At 39.6% G+C, this 13,642-nt stretch overlaps 1 protein-coding gene across 10 annotated transcripts in view; it reads left to right on the top strand.

The window, feature by feature from the left end:
• Positions 1-13,642, top strand: part of CELF2 (CUGBP Elav-like family member 2) — a 373,678-nt gene that overhangs the window by 348,139 nt on the left and 11,897 nt on the right. For 7 of the 10 annotated variants that reach the window (XM_082759989.1, XM_082759994.1, XM_082759986.1 and 4 more), the window contains 3 exons: positions 2,805-2,936; positions 8,566-8,745; positions 11,507-11,650. In XM_082759989.1, coding sequence (XP_082616115.1) covers positions 2,805-2,936; positions 8,566-8,745; positions 11,507-11,650 — 456 coding nt within the window. The remainder of the gene's footprint in view (positions 1-2,804; positions 2,937-8,565; positions 8,746-11,506; positions 11,651-13,642) is intronic. The other 3 variants (XM_082759990.1, XM_082759988.1, XM_082759992.1) reach the window with 1 other exon arrangement.

The raw sequence follows: 13,642 nt of genomic DNA, 5'->3' as shown, positions 1-13,642 counted from the left end.
TGTCTTAAGTCTCCACATGTGTCTTGTAAGACTTTCAAAGTCTTGAAGACTTCGTTTCATCTCCCTGTAAGTTTCTGGGGGACAAGGAATACCATTGCTTCATCTATTGATTTTATGCAGCATTTTGTGACAGATTTTCATCTCTCTCTAAATCTTGGTCTTCTTATGGCTCCCTTCATGATGATGTTTTAGCTCATCACTGTCTTCATCTTCATTTCATATGCGCAGGATGCAGTCAAAGAGGAGAAGGTAACTGGTGTGGAATCTCTCAGGATACCTCATTCAGCAAGGTGCTGGATCCATCGCTTACAAGTGCCCTAATGAAAAGAGCTCCTTTCATTTCTGCTCAGCCCATGTTCAATAAGATAATGGAAACCACACAATTTGTTCAGTTTCTTTTTCCTCAAAGAAATAATAAGCCAAACAGGAAAAAACATTGTCCCAGTGGATCTGTGAGATAGATAGCTGCTAAGCAGAAGAAATAGCCGCAACAACAAAACTCTGATTTCTGAGGTTCTTCAGTTCTCCAACGAGTATTTTACATTGATTATGTGCCAAGTCATTATTTAGGGAAGCTAAATAATCTGCATTGCAACTTCAAATGGGAGAATCACTGAGGCACCTGCTCTGTGTTTGTCTGATGGAATAGAGAAACTTGAAAAGAATAAAAGAAAAAGAAGAGATGTTGGCCCCAGATATTGGCCATCCCCAAAGCATGTGTTTGAGCAATGAGACCATGATAAGCGCCTCTGCGATGCGCTCTGTGGGCTGAGCAAGAGGGAAGGTTTTAATCAGATTTTTCTGCCTTCTCCAACAGATGTGTTGACAATCCATGAGCGTATGGCTCTCATTCACAGGAGTTATTTGCCCCCAAGAGCTTTAATGTAATTTTCAGGCAAACAATTTGCTAGCCCCCATTTCTCTCATTTCTTAAATATATGTGTTTCCTCAAGAGAAAATGGTAATAATCCTCTGAAACAGACATGGATGGGATTCAGCCTAGTCATAACCAATCAGATCCTTCAGATTTGAGGTTTATGTACTTCATTTAAATGATCTGCTAATGAACTTGAACAGAAACACAGAGCCATGTTGGTCACAGGGAATTCACTGACATTCATTCCCTTTGATTTTTTTTCTTTCTTCTCTGCTGGTGTTCACATTATCTGACAAAAGTGGTGGTTTTTTTACTTCTTTCTTGGATTACCTTTTTTTTTTTTTTTTTTTTTTTAACCAAAGACATTATTGGCTTATTGCCTTGCAGAGAGAGATTGAATAATCAAAGCTTCTTCTATCTGCAACATTTAAAATAACTCAAGTTAACATTGCAGATGTGGTGAAAGTGGGGACAAGGAATCTTTCAGAGTCCGGAAATCTCTCCTCACCCACACCAAGAGAGTCCTTTGGACTTTGAGGCACAGTAAGAGGAAAGACTTGTCTTTGGTGGGTCTTGAGGTTGTAAAGGTGGGTGGCTTTGTAGATTAGACCTTTGAGGTTTAACTACTGAGTTTTAAAAATTAGCTTTCTACTTTCCTTACTGGATGATGAACACTGTAGTGACTTCACTTTCTTGAGGGCATGCTGGGCAATCTGGTGTGTTCAACAGCCCAAAAGAACATCAAGATAAAAGTGGTCTTAGCCATTTCACAGCTACATAATGGGTAGGAACAAAAAAACATGGTGTAGACATGACGTGCCTCCAGTAAATGATCAACAGAACACTGATTTCAAATGTTAACTTTTCAGTAGATAAAGCCATTTTTAAAGGGAAAAGAAAGAAAGTATTTATGATTGATACACTAAAGTAAGGCTCTGGATACAAGCTAAATACCTAACTGTTTCCACAGCTTTTATGAGTATGATTCACATGGTATAACTTTACCAACCTGTAGGTTAAATTTTTAATCCACACTGGTTATTCAAAGCTCCTCTGTGGGTGAAACACACAATTCTTGTTCCAACCTATCCTAAATGCTAGGCATTTCTGAGGTGCCTTATTACTTTTCTGTGACAAGAGAAAAGTATCTTTCTCTTCCTAAGCATACAGTTTTAGATGGATTAATCTCACCCACCATCAGCAGTCCCTCAGCATCATAGCAGCAAAGACCTGTCATCCACCTGAGCTTCAGTACCCCTCTGGCACAGCTTTTGGAAGTGCATACAATACCATTTGTGCGGTCATATGCATGGCTAGTTGCGTACGTAGACCAGCCTAAAAGCCTACAATAAGTTGGGTAGTAGTTACATTTTGTATTTGGCATGGAATTCTTCTTTTTGTAAACTTCAGGCCTCTAAATAGTGTTCATATGGTGCCCTATAGCCATAATAAGAGGGTAGTATCTTACAGAATAATTCAGATTTCACTTAAGAGGCCTACAGCGAAAAGCATGTTGTATGGCAACAAAACTATTATGAATAATACTATATTTTCAAAGATGGTTATTAAAAGGTGGCAATATCTCAGCCAGCTAGCTGATCACTCTGGAATGCTAGACTGATTGACAAACTTTTGATAAAGTGATTGTTCTCAATCTTGCTGTTTCTGCATTATGTTTGCAAATAGCATAGTGCTAAATTCTGTCATCCAGTCTTTTCTGTGCAAGACTCATCACTTTCCATGAATTTTCCATACTAGTAATATTTTTTTGAGCAAGGTTGGTCTATTGGTCTGATATTTTTTTCTTTCTTTCTTGCAAGTAACCCTGTTGTTGCTCTCAAAATTATTGTAAGTGGTTTTGTGATCAACTAAAATAACTAAAATATGGCCTTAATTTTGGCTTCTTTTTTTTTTTTTTTCATTTTAGTGGCTGCATCAACTGCTAATTCCACAGCTGGTGCGGCCATGAATTCTTTGACTTCTCTGGGTACTCTCCAAGGACTGGCAGGAGCCACTGTTGGACTGAATAATATTAATGCACTAGCAGGTACCGTAAACAGTGAGTATTTATTGCTGTGGTGGACAGCCTTTCCCAATAATCATTTCACAAAAACTACCAATTGTAAAATGATGATACAATTATTTTTAATCTATATGCAAAATAAGGGGGTCAAGTTGATCTAGTTCCATTCATGGTACATATGCAGTTCTGGAGTCTTTAATAAAGTTTCACATAGTTTGCTCTGCAAAGTGAAGTCTTTTGGGTCCCTGCAAAAAGACTCCTATTCTTGCAGGGCAAATGGAAGGTAAAAGAAATGTCAGCAGGGTGTCTGGTTACCTATGTTATAAGAGAGGCTCCTTTTTCATTTTGGGAGTCTGAAAACAGGTATATCATCTCAACACACAAAACCTCATTCAGAAATGTCATGGTAAGAGAGGCATGTTTGCCGTAGACATAGTTCTATTAAAATGTCTGTAGGAATTATCAAATTGACTTAAGAGCAGCATACTTGCTTTTAAAATGAAGGCAAATTTTTGGCCTTTAATTTGGAAGTATAAGAGAATGGTGCGGTCAGTCAGCTGTAATACCAGAGCATGGGCATCTATCCTAATACATCTTAAACCCTGACATCCCCTAAGTAGATGGCAATAGCTGATGGAACATTCTTCCTCATTCTCAGCCTTGGTCAAGATTTTCCTGAAGAAGAATTTATTTTGTTTCTGTTATGATGACTTCACCTTTGCCTGAAATGGAAGAGATTGGTCCAGCTGCATTTTTCCCCTCCCTTCTTTTAGCTGCTGTTGTTCCTTGCATTTCCTTCAGCAATGCAAGGAATCTACTTAGTCATTACCAGTCCATGACCCATCATAATGTACCCCCCAGGAATGGATGTCCTCCTCAGTACCACTTGCTCACTCTGATGCTCTGCATGATGTCCTTTTTGTCACTGTTACTTGGCTGCTCACCCAATCTTTTTGTTCTGTGATCTCTGGTTGTCATTGTTGGGAGTTGGGAAGGAAGGGGGCTGATGGCTGTCCATGTAGCAATGATGAGTGGTTGCATGGGGCCTTGTGTAAAACAGGTCTTGCTTCTGGCAAGGACATGCATATTTCACACAAGCAAACAACCTCACAGTAAATATGGCTTAAGAACAATTTAAGAAAAGTAAGCACATTAGGCCCTAAAAAGGCCAATGTTTCTTATCTGTTTCTAACTCATTACAGCATGCCACTGAAAATGGCATGCATGAAAAGCTAACTTATCTACTCTCATGAGCTCTCTTAGTAAGAGGGCTACACTGCCGTAAGTAAGAAAACTTAAATGTCCTTCCCCTGATAAACAGTCATTACCCTTTACATGGTTTATAAGAGGTCACAATATCAAGTGCGGCATACAGCATCCCACTGCTTCCCTCCCACAAGTACAAAGAACCCAGGCACACTGGAGCACTCCAAGATAACATTCCCTTCATCAACATCAAGAATGAATCACCTATGAGCTCTTAACTTTGTGTGGGAATCCTTCTTTTGCGTTCCTTTTAACATTTATTGCTAGGCTGCAAACACAGTTTACATTTCCTCAAGAAGTATTTTCAGGTGTTGTTTGTACAAACTTACCTGCATGTGCCATTTGAAGTATTAATGATGTATTCACAACCTGGTACCAAATTCAAGCTTGTTATAAGCCACCTTTACTTCCATGGACTTGTACTAACAATGGCTTCAGTTCCAAATCTTCTTCATGGATGTTTTTATGGGTGCAGAGTGTGTATGTGCCTAGAATATCTCTATGTATATAGCACACATACTTAAAAATATATGTGGATATGTCTATGTATATGCGAAAGTATGTACATATATGAGAGAGGTCTAAAGAGTAGAAACTGCTTCCTCGTATGCTGCATTGTGGCACCTGTTCCTCTCCGAAGGAGGACCCTGATTATCAACTTCAGTTGTTTGTGATGCTAATGATAGCAAATCATTGTTCCAGTGCAAACAACCTCCCCTGTCTATTTTAATGATGAGCCAGTGCTTTTCCTAGTGACTATTTCTGATCCAGTTGTTCACACTCAGACCACTCCAGGAGCCTGCCTTCGGTAAATCTCAAGTTCAATGAGTTTGATGTTTCACAGTATGCTGTGGTCACAAACACTCCCGTAAAAGCATTCAAACATTGTTTTGTCATGAAAGTTCCTGGAGTAATTGTGCAGAAAGGCTGGAATTGAGTGACATGCTTCCAGCTGGGGAATTAACAAGAATGATCCAAAGTACCAGCCATGCTGAGCATCACCCCAAAATGTATCAGGAGGTGACACTGGGCTTAGGCATTGATTTACGCAAGGGTTTTGGAGGAGGTATTCTGTTGAAATCATGTCCAAGTATGTGAGATTCACAGGGAGAATGTCCTGCAGGCTGAGCTCACTAGGAGACTTAGTCTGCTTTCTGGATCCTGGCTGTGTCTGGGAAAAATAAACTGGGTTCTGGAAACTAATAGCATTCTCATTGTAGAGAGAAGCATTGTAGAAACATGTCTGGAGACCTTATACTGTAAAGTGAAATCTGGTAAGTCAACTGTCTCCAAGGGTTTGGCAGCAGTTGTACATACTGGGATTCAGCCAGTCACCTTTATTTGTACTTGAAGCATCTAAGACCGTAAATGACAAAACATTGGTCTGTCTCCATTGGGGCAAGTAAATTTAAATGAAGTAACTTACAAAAAGAATTATGAATAATGAGGAAAAAATAATAAAGAGAGTAGAAGAGTTTCTTTGTAATTAAGAAGGAAAACCATTAAATTAGGATACTGGACAGCTATGACACAGTAGTTGTATGTGAAACCAGGGCAGTCACTTAGCCTTTCTACCCCCATATTTACATCTGTAAAATGGAGATGAAACTGTTCATGACAGATTTGAGGGTGCATGGAAGGCACTTTCAGAGACCTTTGGACTTGCCAAGCATTGTCTCTTCTGTATTATGTAACTCGGAAAAGCAGAAGGCCACAGATGAGAAACTCCAAACAATTATTTCACAAAAGTGAGTAAGAGATCAAAGTTCAATATCAGACTGAGGTGCATTGGTTGAAAAAATACAAAGATGTGTAACTGAAGCTGGATCTTGCATATTTCATAAAAATAAAATAAGATTAAAAAAAAAGGAGAAGAGAAGAAATGCTGACACCTTTCTGCAGATCTGTTTTGCTCAGGAGGGAGGCATATTTAGACACATACTCTGTGGTAGCCATAGCAGTGCCCTTCCCGGAGGCAGTGAGGTGAGCTGAGGCTATCTGTTGGCTGATCTGAAATCATTTAGTGGGAAGGGGCTATTGATTCTAGGCGAAAGAAGGGGGAGGATGCTGCCCACAGCAACACAAAGCATGTTTATCTAATAGGCTGATGACTCACAAAAGATAACGTGTTATCCTAATACTTCCTCTATTATCAGGTTATTTCAACACTATAATAAAGGGAGAGATACAAGTTGTTTTATCAAGAGCCTTTACTTCAGTCAATGCTGTGCGTACACGTGCAAGCGATGACACAAACCTCAGTACAGAAACATCAGAGTAGGTTAAGGTCACGCTCAGCACCAAATTACTGCTTTATACCATCAGTTTGAATTTCCATTTTCAAAATGTCCTGTCCTTTAGCTGTAAGATGCTTCACAAACTATATTGGCTTGCAGGTTTTGTTTTACATCTGGAACCATTAGACAAGAAATAGCTGGCTCTGCTCTGACAGAGGTTTTTGTTCGAAGACATGGCAGCGAGTATCTCCTATCAGGATACAGCAAAGTTCTGAAGTGGGGTGGAGGGGAAAGAGAAATCTTCAAAGTGCAAGACGTTTTATTAAGCAAAGGCTAAGAATATCACATTTCTGTCAAGTGTTTAGTCACACAAATTATAGTAATATCAAAAGGTATAATTTATGCAGTACAATTCTCTTAATTGGCACAGAGTCTGGTGGAGCCAGAAAGGTGCCACTTGAGCAATTGTCCTGATTATCAGAGACTCACAGGAATACACTTTCTGAATCTACATAAGAGATGGAAGAAAACTAGTAGGTCAGTATCTTTATCCTCCTCTGTCAATGCAGGATAATTCCCTCCAGTATCCTTTCTACCACTAAATTACTCATGTGATAAGGTTTATGCTACTTTCCTTGAAGAAGACTGTTTCCCAGACTAATAGATTTCATTGTTAATTCACTATAAAGTGTCCTCTGCTTGATTTCCTCACTTTTCTTCAATTCAACGTAACCCATTTATTATTGGTCTGAAATTGAGCTATCTCTTTCTTTTCGATATTCCTAGTTTTTGGGGACCACATACAACTCTACCAGTCACTTTTTCACCCATCCTTTTGCCAACAGAAACTCTGCACAGTCAATGTGTAAGAAATGGTCGCAGGTGGTTCCAGATGCCCCCTTTTTCTGGTGACTGCTTTCCTGTACCTTGAGGGGGCTGATTAAGCCCAATTAAGTTGTTTGTGAGCTGTTCACCTAAAAAATATGAGCACAGGATATCTGGTTGGGCATGAAATGTGGCCTCTCTGTCCTGCTGAGCACTTACTCTCCTTCTGACATTAGTCAGAGGTGTGGGCGATGAGGTCTCTGATTCCTGCTCCCCATGACTACCAAGGTAACTGTAATGGGAAATTTAACTTTTTCTGGAATTTCTGGGAAAAAAAAAAAAAAAAGAGTTAACATCGTTCATTTTTATATGTGGCTCACTTAGGAGCCATAAGGATGCATAGAAGTAATGGAGAGAGGCTGTATGTAGTCCAGGAGTTTGTCAAAATTCTTTTGCAGACTGCACTATTTGCATGGGTAAGGGATGCCATTTTATGCACAGCTAGCAAGCCTGTCTGAAACTTCTTCCTTGGTGGTCATCCCAGTCAAATTAATCTGTTATTTATCAGGATGTAGAATTGCTTTAAAGAAAAAAAAAATAAAGCGACTCTGCTTCCAGTGAGGAGTAAAGGAACACATTGCTAGAACCAAATGCTCTTGTTTCTTCATGAAAGATGCCTGGTTTGGATGAAGCACTTGCAGTCACTCCAGATGTGCTGCTGTTCATCCATCTGTCCTCACAGGAGTAGCTGGAGGAGGAGGATGGAAGCACACAGCTTCACAGTTCATCTTCCTATCGCAAACCCAAGGGACAAAACCCATCAATGTATGGAGTGTTATTCCAAAAAGCTGTTAATCGGGGTTCTCTGCTGACCCCACACAAGCAAAACATCTCTGATACCATGTGGTCATGTCCTGCTGATAAAGACCTGGCCAGAGAGAGTGGGTTTTCTCACAGAATGCTCTTTCCCAAGTGGCCAGATTGCAAGGATGGAGGTTGGGGCATCCTGCTCTCCCAGCCTTGGATGTCCCCAGCAGAAGCACAGGTGTTGAGGACAGTGGGCAGAGGGGGTTTGGGGAGCACCGAGCTGTAGTACTTGCCAGTAGCAGGCTGCATGCGAGTCCGTTTGACTGTGCAACCGTTGTGCTGAAGTGATCCTGACGCCAGAGTCGTGTTTCTTTGTTTTCAGTCCCATTTGGTGACTCGCCGAGCTGCATGCACTGCCGTCGTTGTCAGTGTCAATATAATACCAACAACTTTCGGAAAGCACTAATGAACAAGTGCAATTTCTTTTCTCTATTGTTGGGTTTTTTGTAAAGTTGCTCAAATGCTCTCAGGTATGGCGGCCCTGAACGGAGGACTCGGCGCAACAGGCTTGACGAACGGTACGGCCGGCACGATGGACGCACTCACCCAGGCCTACTCAGGAATCCAGCAGTACGCTGCGGCCGCGCTGCCCACCTTGTACAGCCAGAGCTTGTTGCAGCAGCAAAGCGCCGCGGGCAGCCAGAAGGAAGGTAAGCACTCGCCCTTCTCAGGATAAGCGACACTTGGCGAGAGCCATGTCTTGGGTGTGTTTCTTCACAGAGGCTCAGCGAAGGACATCGAGTAGCCTCATCTTTGATGTTTACGTTTTCTCCTGATTGGTGGTTTATCATTTTTTCAACCTCTACTGTAAATCACTTTTTTTTACCATCTCTCCTTCCAGCCATACCTTCCTGACCGTTCTTTGTGGTATAAAAGCACTGCTGTGCAAAAAAGCACCAGTAATAAAAAGCATCCCATTATGGGTGACCATCTTTCACACACTTTAATGGTTTCCATTTTCCATGATGATGGAGTTAATTTGATTAGGTTTAAGTTTTTGAGTCAATGACAAGACCTGGCTTTGCATTGAGTGATTCTTTGCTCAATTCTGGGTTTTGTAGGGGAACAACAAAGGGTTTGCCCCTCTCCCTGCACCAGTAGAGCAAAACAAACCTCGGGAAGTTGCTGCTAAGAAAAAAGGAATGCTACTAAGTATTTAGTAAAATGAAGTTACCCTTTTTCCCCTCTCCCATTCCCTTGTACACTTCCCAGGCATTTTGGGGTTTCATTTCTGTTTTTACTGCTTTCCCTTCTCTCATCCTAAATTCCAGCTAATTCTAGGAGGACAGGAGAATATTGCATGCTTTCTAAGATTGTATCTATGTTGTCACTACTACTCTTGCCAGGGATAAGCTTTGGAAATAAACCTAGTGTAATATCCTCAAGAGAAAGATTTTTACCCTCTTTTAATATAGTATCATGCACTGCTATGGGATGTGGTGTTTCCTATGAAGACAAATTTGGCATTCCCATAGCTGGCTATTATACAGGGACGCTGTGGAGTTAAAATGTTTATTTTCTCTAAATTTGTTACATCGTTTACTGCTAAAAGCTCAGATTATATTAAACGAAATGATTTTTTTTCAATCAGCTTTTTTTTTGGGGGGGAATTTTTTGTGTTCTCTGCTTTTGTCTTTCATCTCACTCACTCAGTCAGTGACAACAGACTGACACCAAAACCAAATTGTTTATCTGGTGTCATTGTGCATATTCAGTTTGATTTTTTTTAACTATTTTTTTTCAGTTCATATCAAGTGAAAACTTATTTTTTTATTTTATGAATTGGCAGTGTCTTTTTTAAAACACAGCCTTTTATATGTCTTGTTTCTGTTAGTAACAGGTTACGTTAAGGTGAATAAATTCTATCTTTAAATACTGATGACTATTTTTTGTTTCTTAACATGATTTCTGATGGCATGGTGAAGAGTCTGCAGTGGTTGACGATAACCAAGTACCAAAGAAAAATACTATATCAATATTAAATCCTGAAGCTTAGTGAACTGCCTCATGCATATGCTGTAAACTATTGTTAAGTAAGTTTTGCTTACTATTTTAAGAAATTTTGTTTTCTGGAAAGGATAGTTTATTGGCAGAAAGAAGAAATAAGTTCCAGGTGATGATTTTTTTTCTTTTTTTTTTTTTTCTCAAAAAATGTTTCTTTGAAAAACATTTTTTTCCAAGCCTTTTATCCCCTGTGCTGTGCAAACATTGCAACCCTTTCCTTCAGGCTGAGAGAGGGCAGCCAGGCTGGTTACAAGAGAGGTGAGGCTTTGTGACTCTTGCAGAAGGTGTCCATAAATCTGGTATGCTTTCCTCTCCAATCCAGAAAACCACAGACATCACATCTGAGATACACGTAGGTTCCTTTATACAGGGGAATACTCAAGCATGTTACTCGAGATGTGTTTTTACCAGAAATTTTTGTTCTCTTTGTGTACTGATTGTGCTCCTGGTGTCTGTGTGGGAAGGCCACACGTCTGGTTCCATCATAGATCATATTCTTTTAGACATTCATGGCTTACTTCCAGTATGCTACTGCAAGGGAAAAATTGAGCTGGGATTAAAAAAAAAAAAAAAAAATTATTGAAAAAATTATTGCTGGGGGGGTGTGTTTAAGCAAATAGCACTATAATGTGTATCTCAAATTTAGGCTCTAAGAAAAATATTCAAAGTAGCTCCAAGTTTGCCCCTTTCTTTTCAAACTCAAATTGATGTAAAGCCGCTTTAATTTCAACCCAAAAATTTTATTTTGAACTTTCAAAAAGTAGTTATTTTACAAAGTTTCTCTGGGAGATAGAGCTTTCTCTGGGGAATTCATATTTAAAAAGAGTATGCTTTCTGAAATGAGTCCACACAATTTTTTTTTCTTAGTATCTTTCTCTCTCTGATTCTGCTGATTTCCAAGTCAAAAAGTTTGCTTTGTCTTACCCTTTTTATTTCCATCCCCACCAAGCTCCTGCCCTTTTATCTGTGATGCTCAAATATGAGCTCAGCTCACTGCATTTCTCTAAGTTCCTGCAACTAAAATTAAGCCAGCAAACCCATGCAGGTGTTTGAGGCAGCAGGGGGCTCTTTGGGCAGATCTTGGGGTGTTGTGAGAGAGTAATACATTGTGTACCTGTTTTCCTAACCTTAATTATCCTGAAAGACACTTGTGTAAATTGAAGAAAGAGGCTGCAGTTTAACTTCTTTTGTAGAAGAGGTATCAAGTGAACACTTTGCAAGATAGGATACTCTAAAGAGCTGCATTTCAGCTCTGTTCCTTTGATGATCCACTTACTGTGCTTCCTTCAAAGTTGGAAAGTGAAATGCTTTCTGACCATCACCTTCAGTAAGTATTATGGGAAAATAGATTAAACGTAGCTCTTGTAGTAGCTGTTTTCAGACTTGTTTTGTTTTGTTTTCCTAAAGGTCCAGAAGGGGCAAACCTCTTTATTTACCACCTCCCCCAGGAGTTTGGAGACCAGGACATTCTGCAGATGTTCATGCCTTTTGGAAATGTTATCTCTGCTAAAGTCTTCATTGACAAACAGACCAATCTGAGCAAGTGCTTTGGTATGTCAAATTTAATAAATCAAATAGTAAAAACCACATGCACCACTCTGAAAAGGGGTCAGGAAAGAAAATTAACAGCAGTGTGAGAAATGTCATACTGGAATTTCATTCCCAAAATAATGGACTCTTAATCCTCAAATGAGAGGAAAGATGCACAGGCAAACTAGTTCTAACTAAAAATTGGCTGTGAAAAAACAATAATAATCTTCCAGTCTGACATCTCGCATGAATGTGTCAAGTACATGAAACTAATTACACCCTATGTGGGGGAATGTCATTTAGTATACTATTAAGCTGCCTTATTATGGATACCTAATTATTCTCTATTGTATAGCTGAGCCACTTAAAAATGCTCTATGTTTAACCCATTACTTCTACATTACAGGAATTTCTTTCTTCTGAATTAAGTACAAGATTGTGCAATTAGTGTTTGAATGGTGTGTACATGTAGTTCAGAACGTTTTACAGACAGTTGATGTCTAGATATGCAGCTAGAGCTGCGGCAGGCAAGCTCCAATACATTATGAAAGGTAGCATCTCCCCTTACCTTAGGGTGGGGATGAGGGGAGTGTCAATGTCAAGTTTTCCAGGGAATGCTTTAGGCTGTCAGAAAACTAGATGGCAGCAGAGGAGAAGATGATATGTTGGTATAAAACAATTTCTAGGGTTGGTCAGATAGGCTGATGTCCTTTGAATGACATAGGTGCACCAGTTCAGTGCCTCAACAGAGAGGAAAACAGAAGGTGACTGAGTGGCAACCTGTTAGATCGTTGGTCTAATGATTGTGGTTTTAATGCAAGACATGAGAAGGGTCTTGGAGGACAGAATCTCTTAAAGAAAAGTTTTGTAAGGTTTGACCTAAAATACCGGGGCTTCCAGCGAAATGACAACTCTTTCCCAGAGTAAAGGAAAGCAGCTGTATGTATGACAAATTAGTAACCAGTCAAGACAATCCCTTTAGTTTCCAAAACTCCTTTGTACTGACAAATGTTGCTCTTTGCACAGCACCATCACTTAATTTTCAAGTGTCCCCATTAACCATAATACATGTTTCTTAGCTTGCATATCATTACTTTTTTATTTTTTTTTTTTTAATCTAGGTTTTGTTAAAATGTGTCTGTCTCAGTGTTTGTCTACATGAGGTCCATTCAGGAACAGCTACTGGGCTTTAACCCATTTTAAAAGAGATGAATTTATCTAAACAGACAGTACCCAACCAAGAGCAGCATCTATCAGGCTACTCAGAACTACCTACTGCACAGGAATTCAAGCCATACCACAATCTGAGTCTATTGCACCTGACAAGCCCATAGTACACCTGGAAATTTAATTCATTTTGCAGATAGCGTGTGATATTCTTTCTGCATTTTTCTTTATTTTTTAGGTCCTGTTTAAGCTTTACAAAAAAATTGCTCATATTTAGACTAATACAGTACAGCATGTTTCTGCAATGTGTTAAAACAGTCCCTGAGGCTGTAGCAAATTTGAAAACTGGAATTGAAAAGGACTCCCTATTGATCTGGAGCCAGTTCAGTTAGTGTGTTGGGGTGACAAAATCACTGTTGAGGTCTCCAGGAACCTTGATGAAATGTCAAATCAAGCTGTGTTAATCGAAATGCAGCAATTGTGATCACTACTGAAAAAAATGTAGATTAGTTTGGGCAGGCAGCTCAATTCATCAACTCGCTTCCCACACTTGTTTTTTGTGGGTTTCCTTTTACTGTTCGATTACCTACCTACACATTTCTCTGGGTTTACGGGACACAAATACCTAGCTTAGAATGATGAACTGAGGTTATCTTGTTTGAGGGGAAACAGAAGGGTCAACACCCAATGGATGGAAGAGTCCTCTGTCTTTTTGGCATTAGTCAGGTTTCAGTAACATTGCAATTTCTCATTCTTCCTCCCCAGGTATTCTGCCAGCAGTTGAGAGAGTTCTGCTTTAAAAACAAAAAGTACTGCAGTGGCAGAGGAAGTTGAGATTTTCTGATT

Source organism: Aythya marila, assembly GCF_965140915.1.
Source record: "Aythya marila genome assembly, chromosome: 1".
NCBI classification, from domain to species: domain Eukaryota; kingdom Metazoa; phylum Chordata; class Aves; order Anseriformes; family Anatidae; genus Aythya; species Aythya marila.
This window is presented reverse-complemented; position numbering and strand designations above follow the sequence as displayed.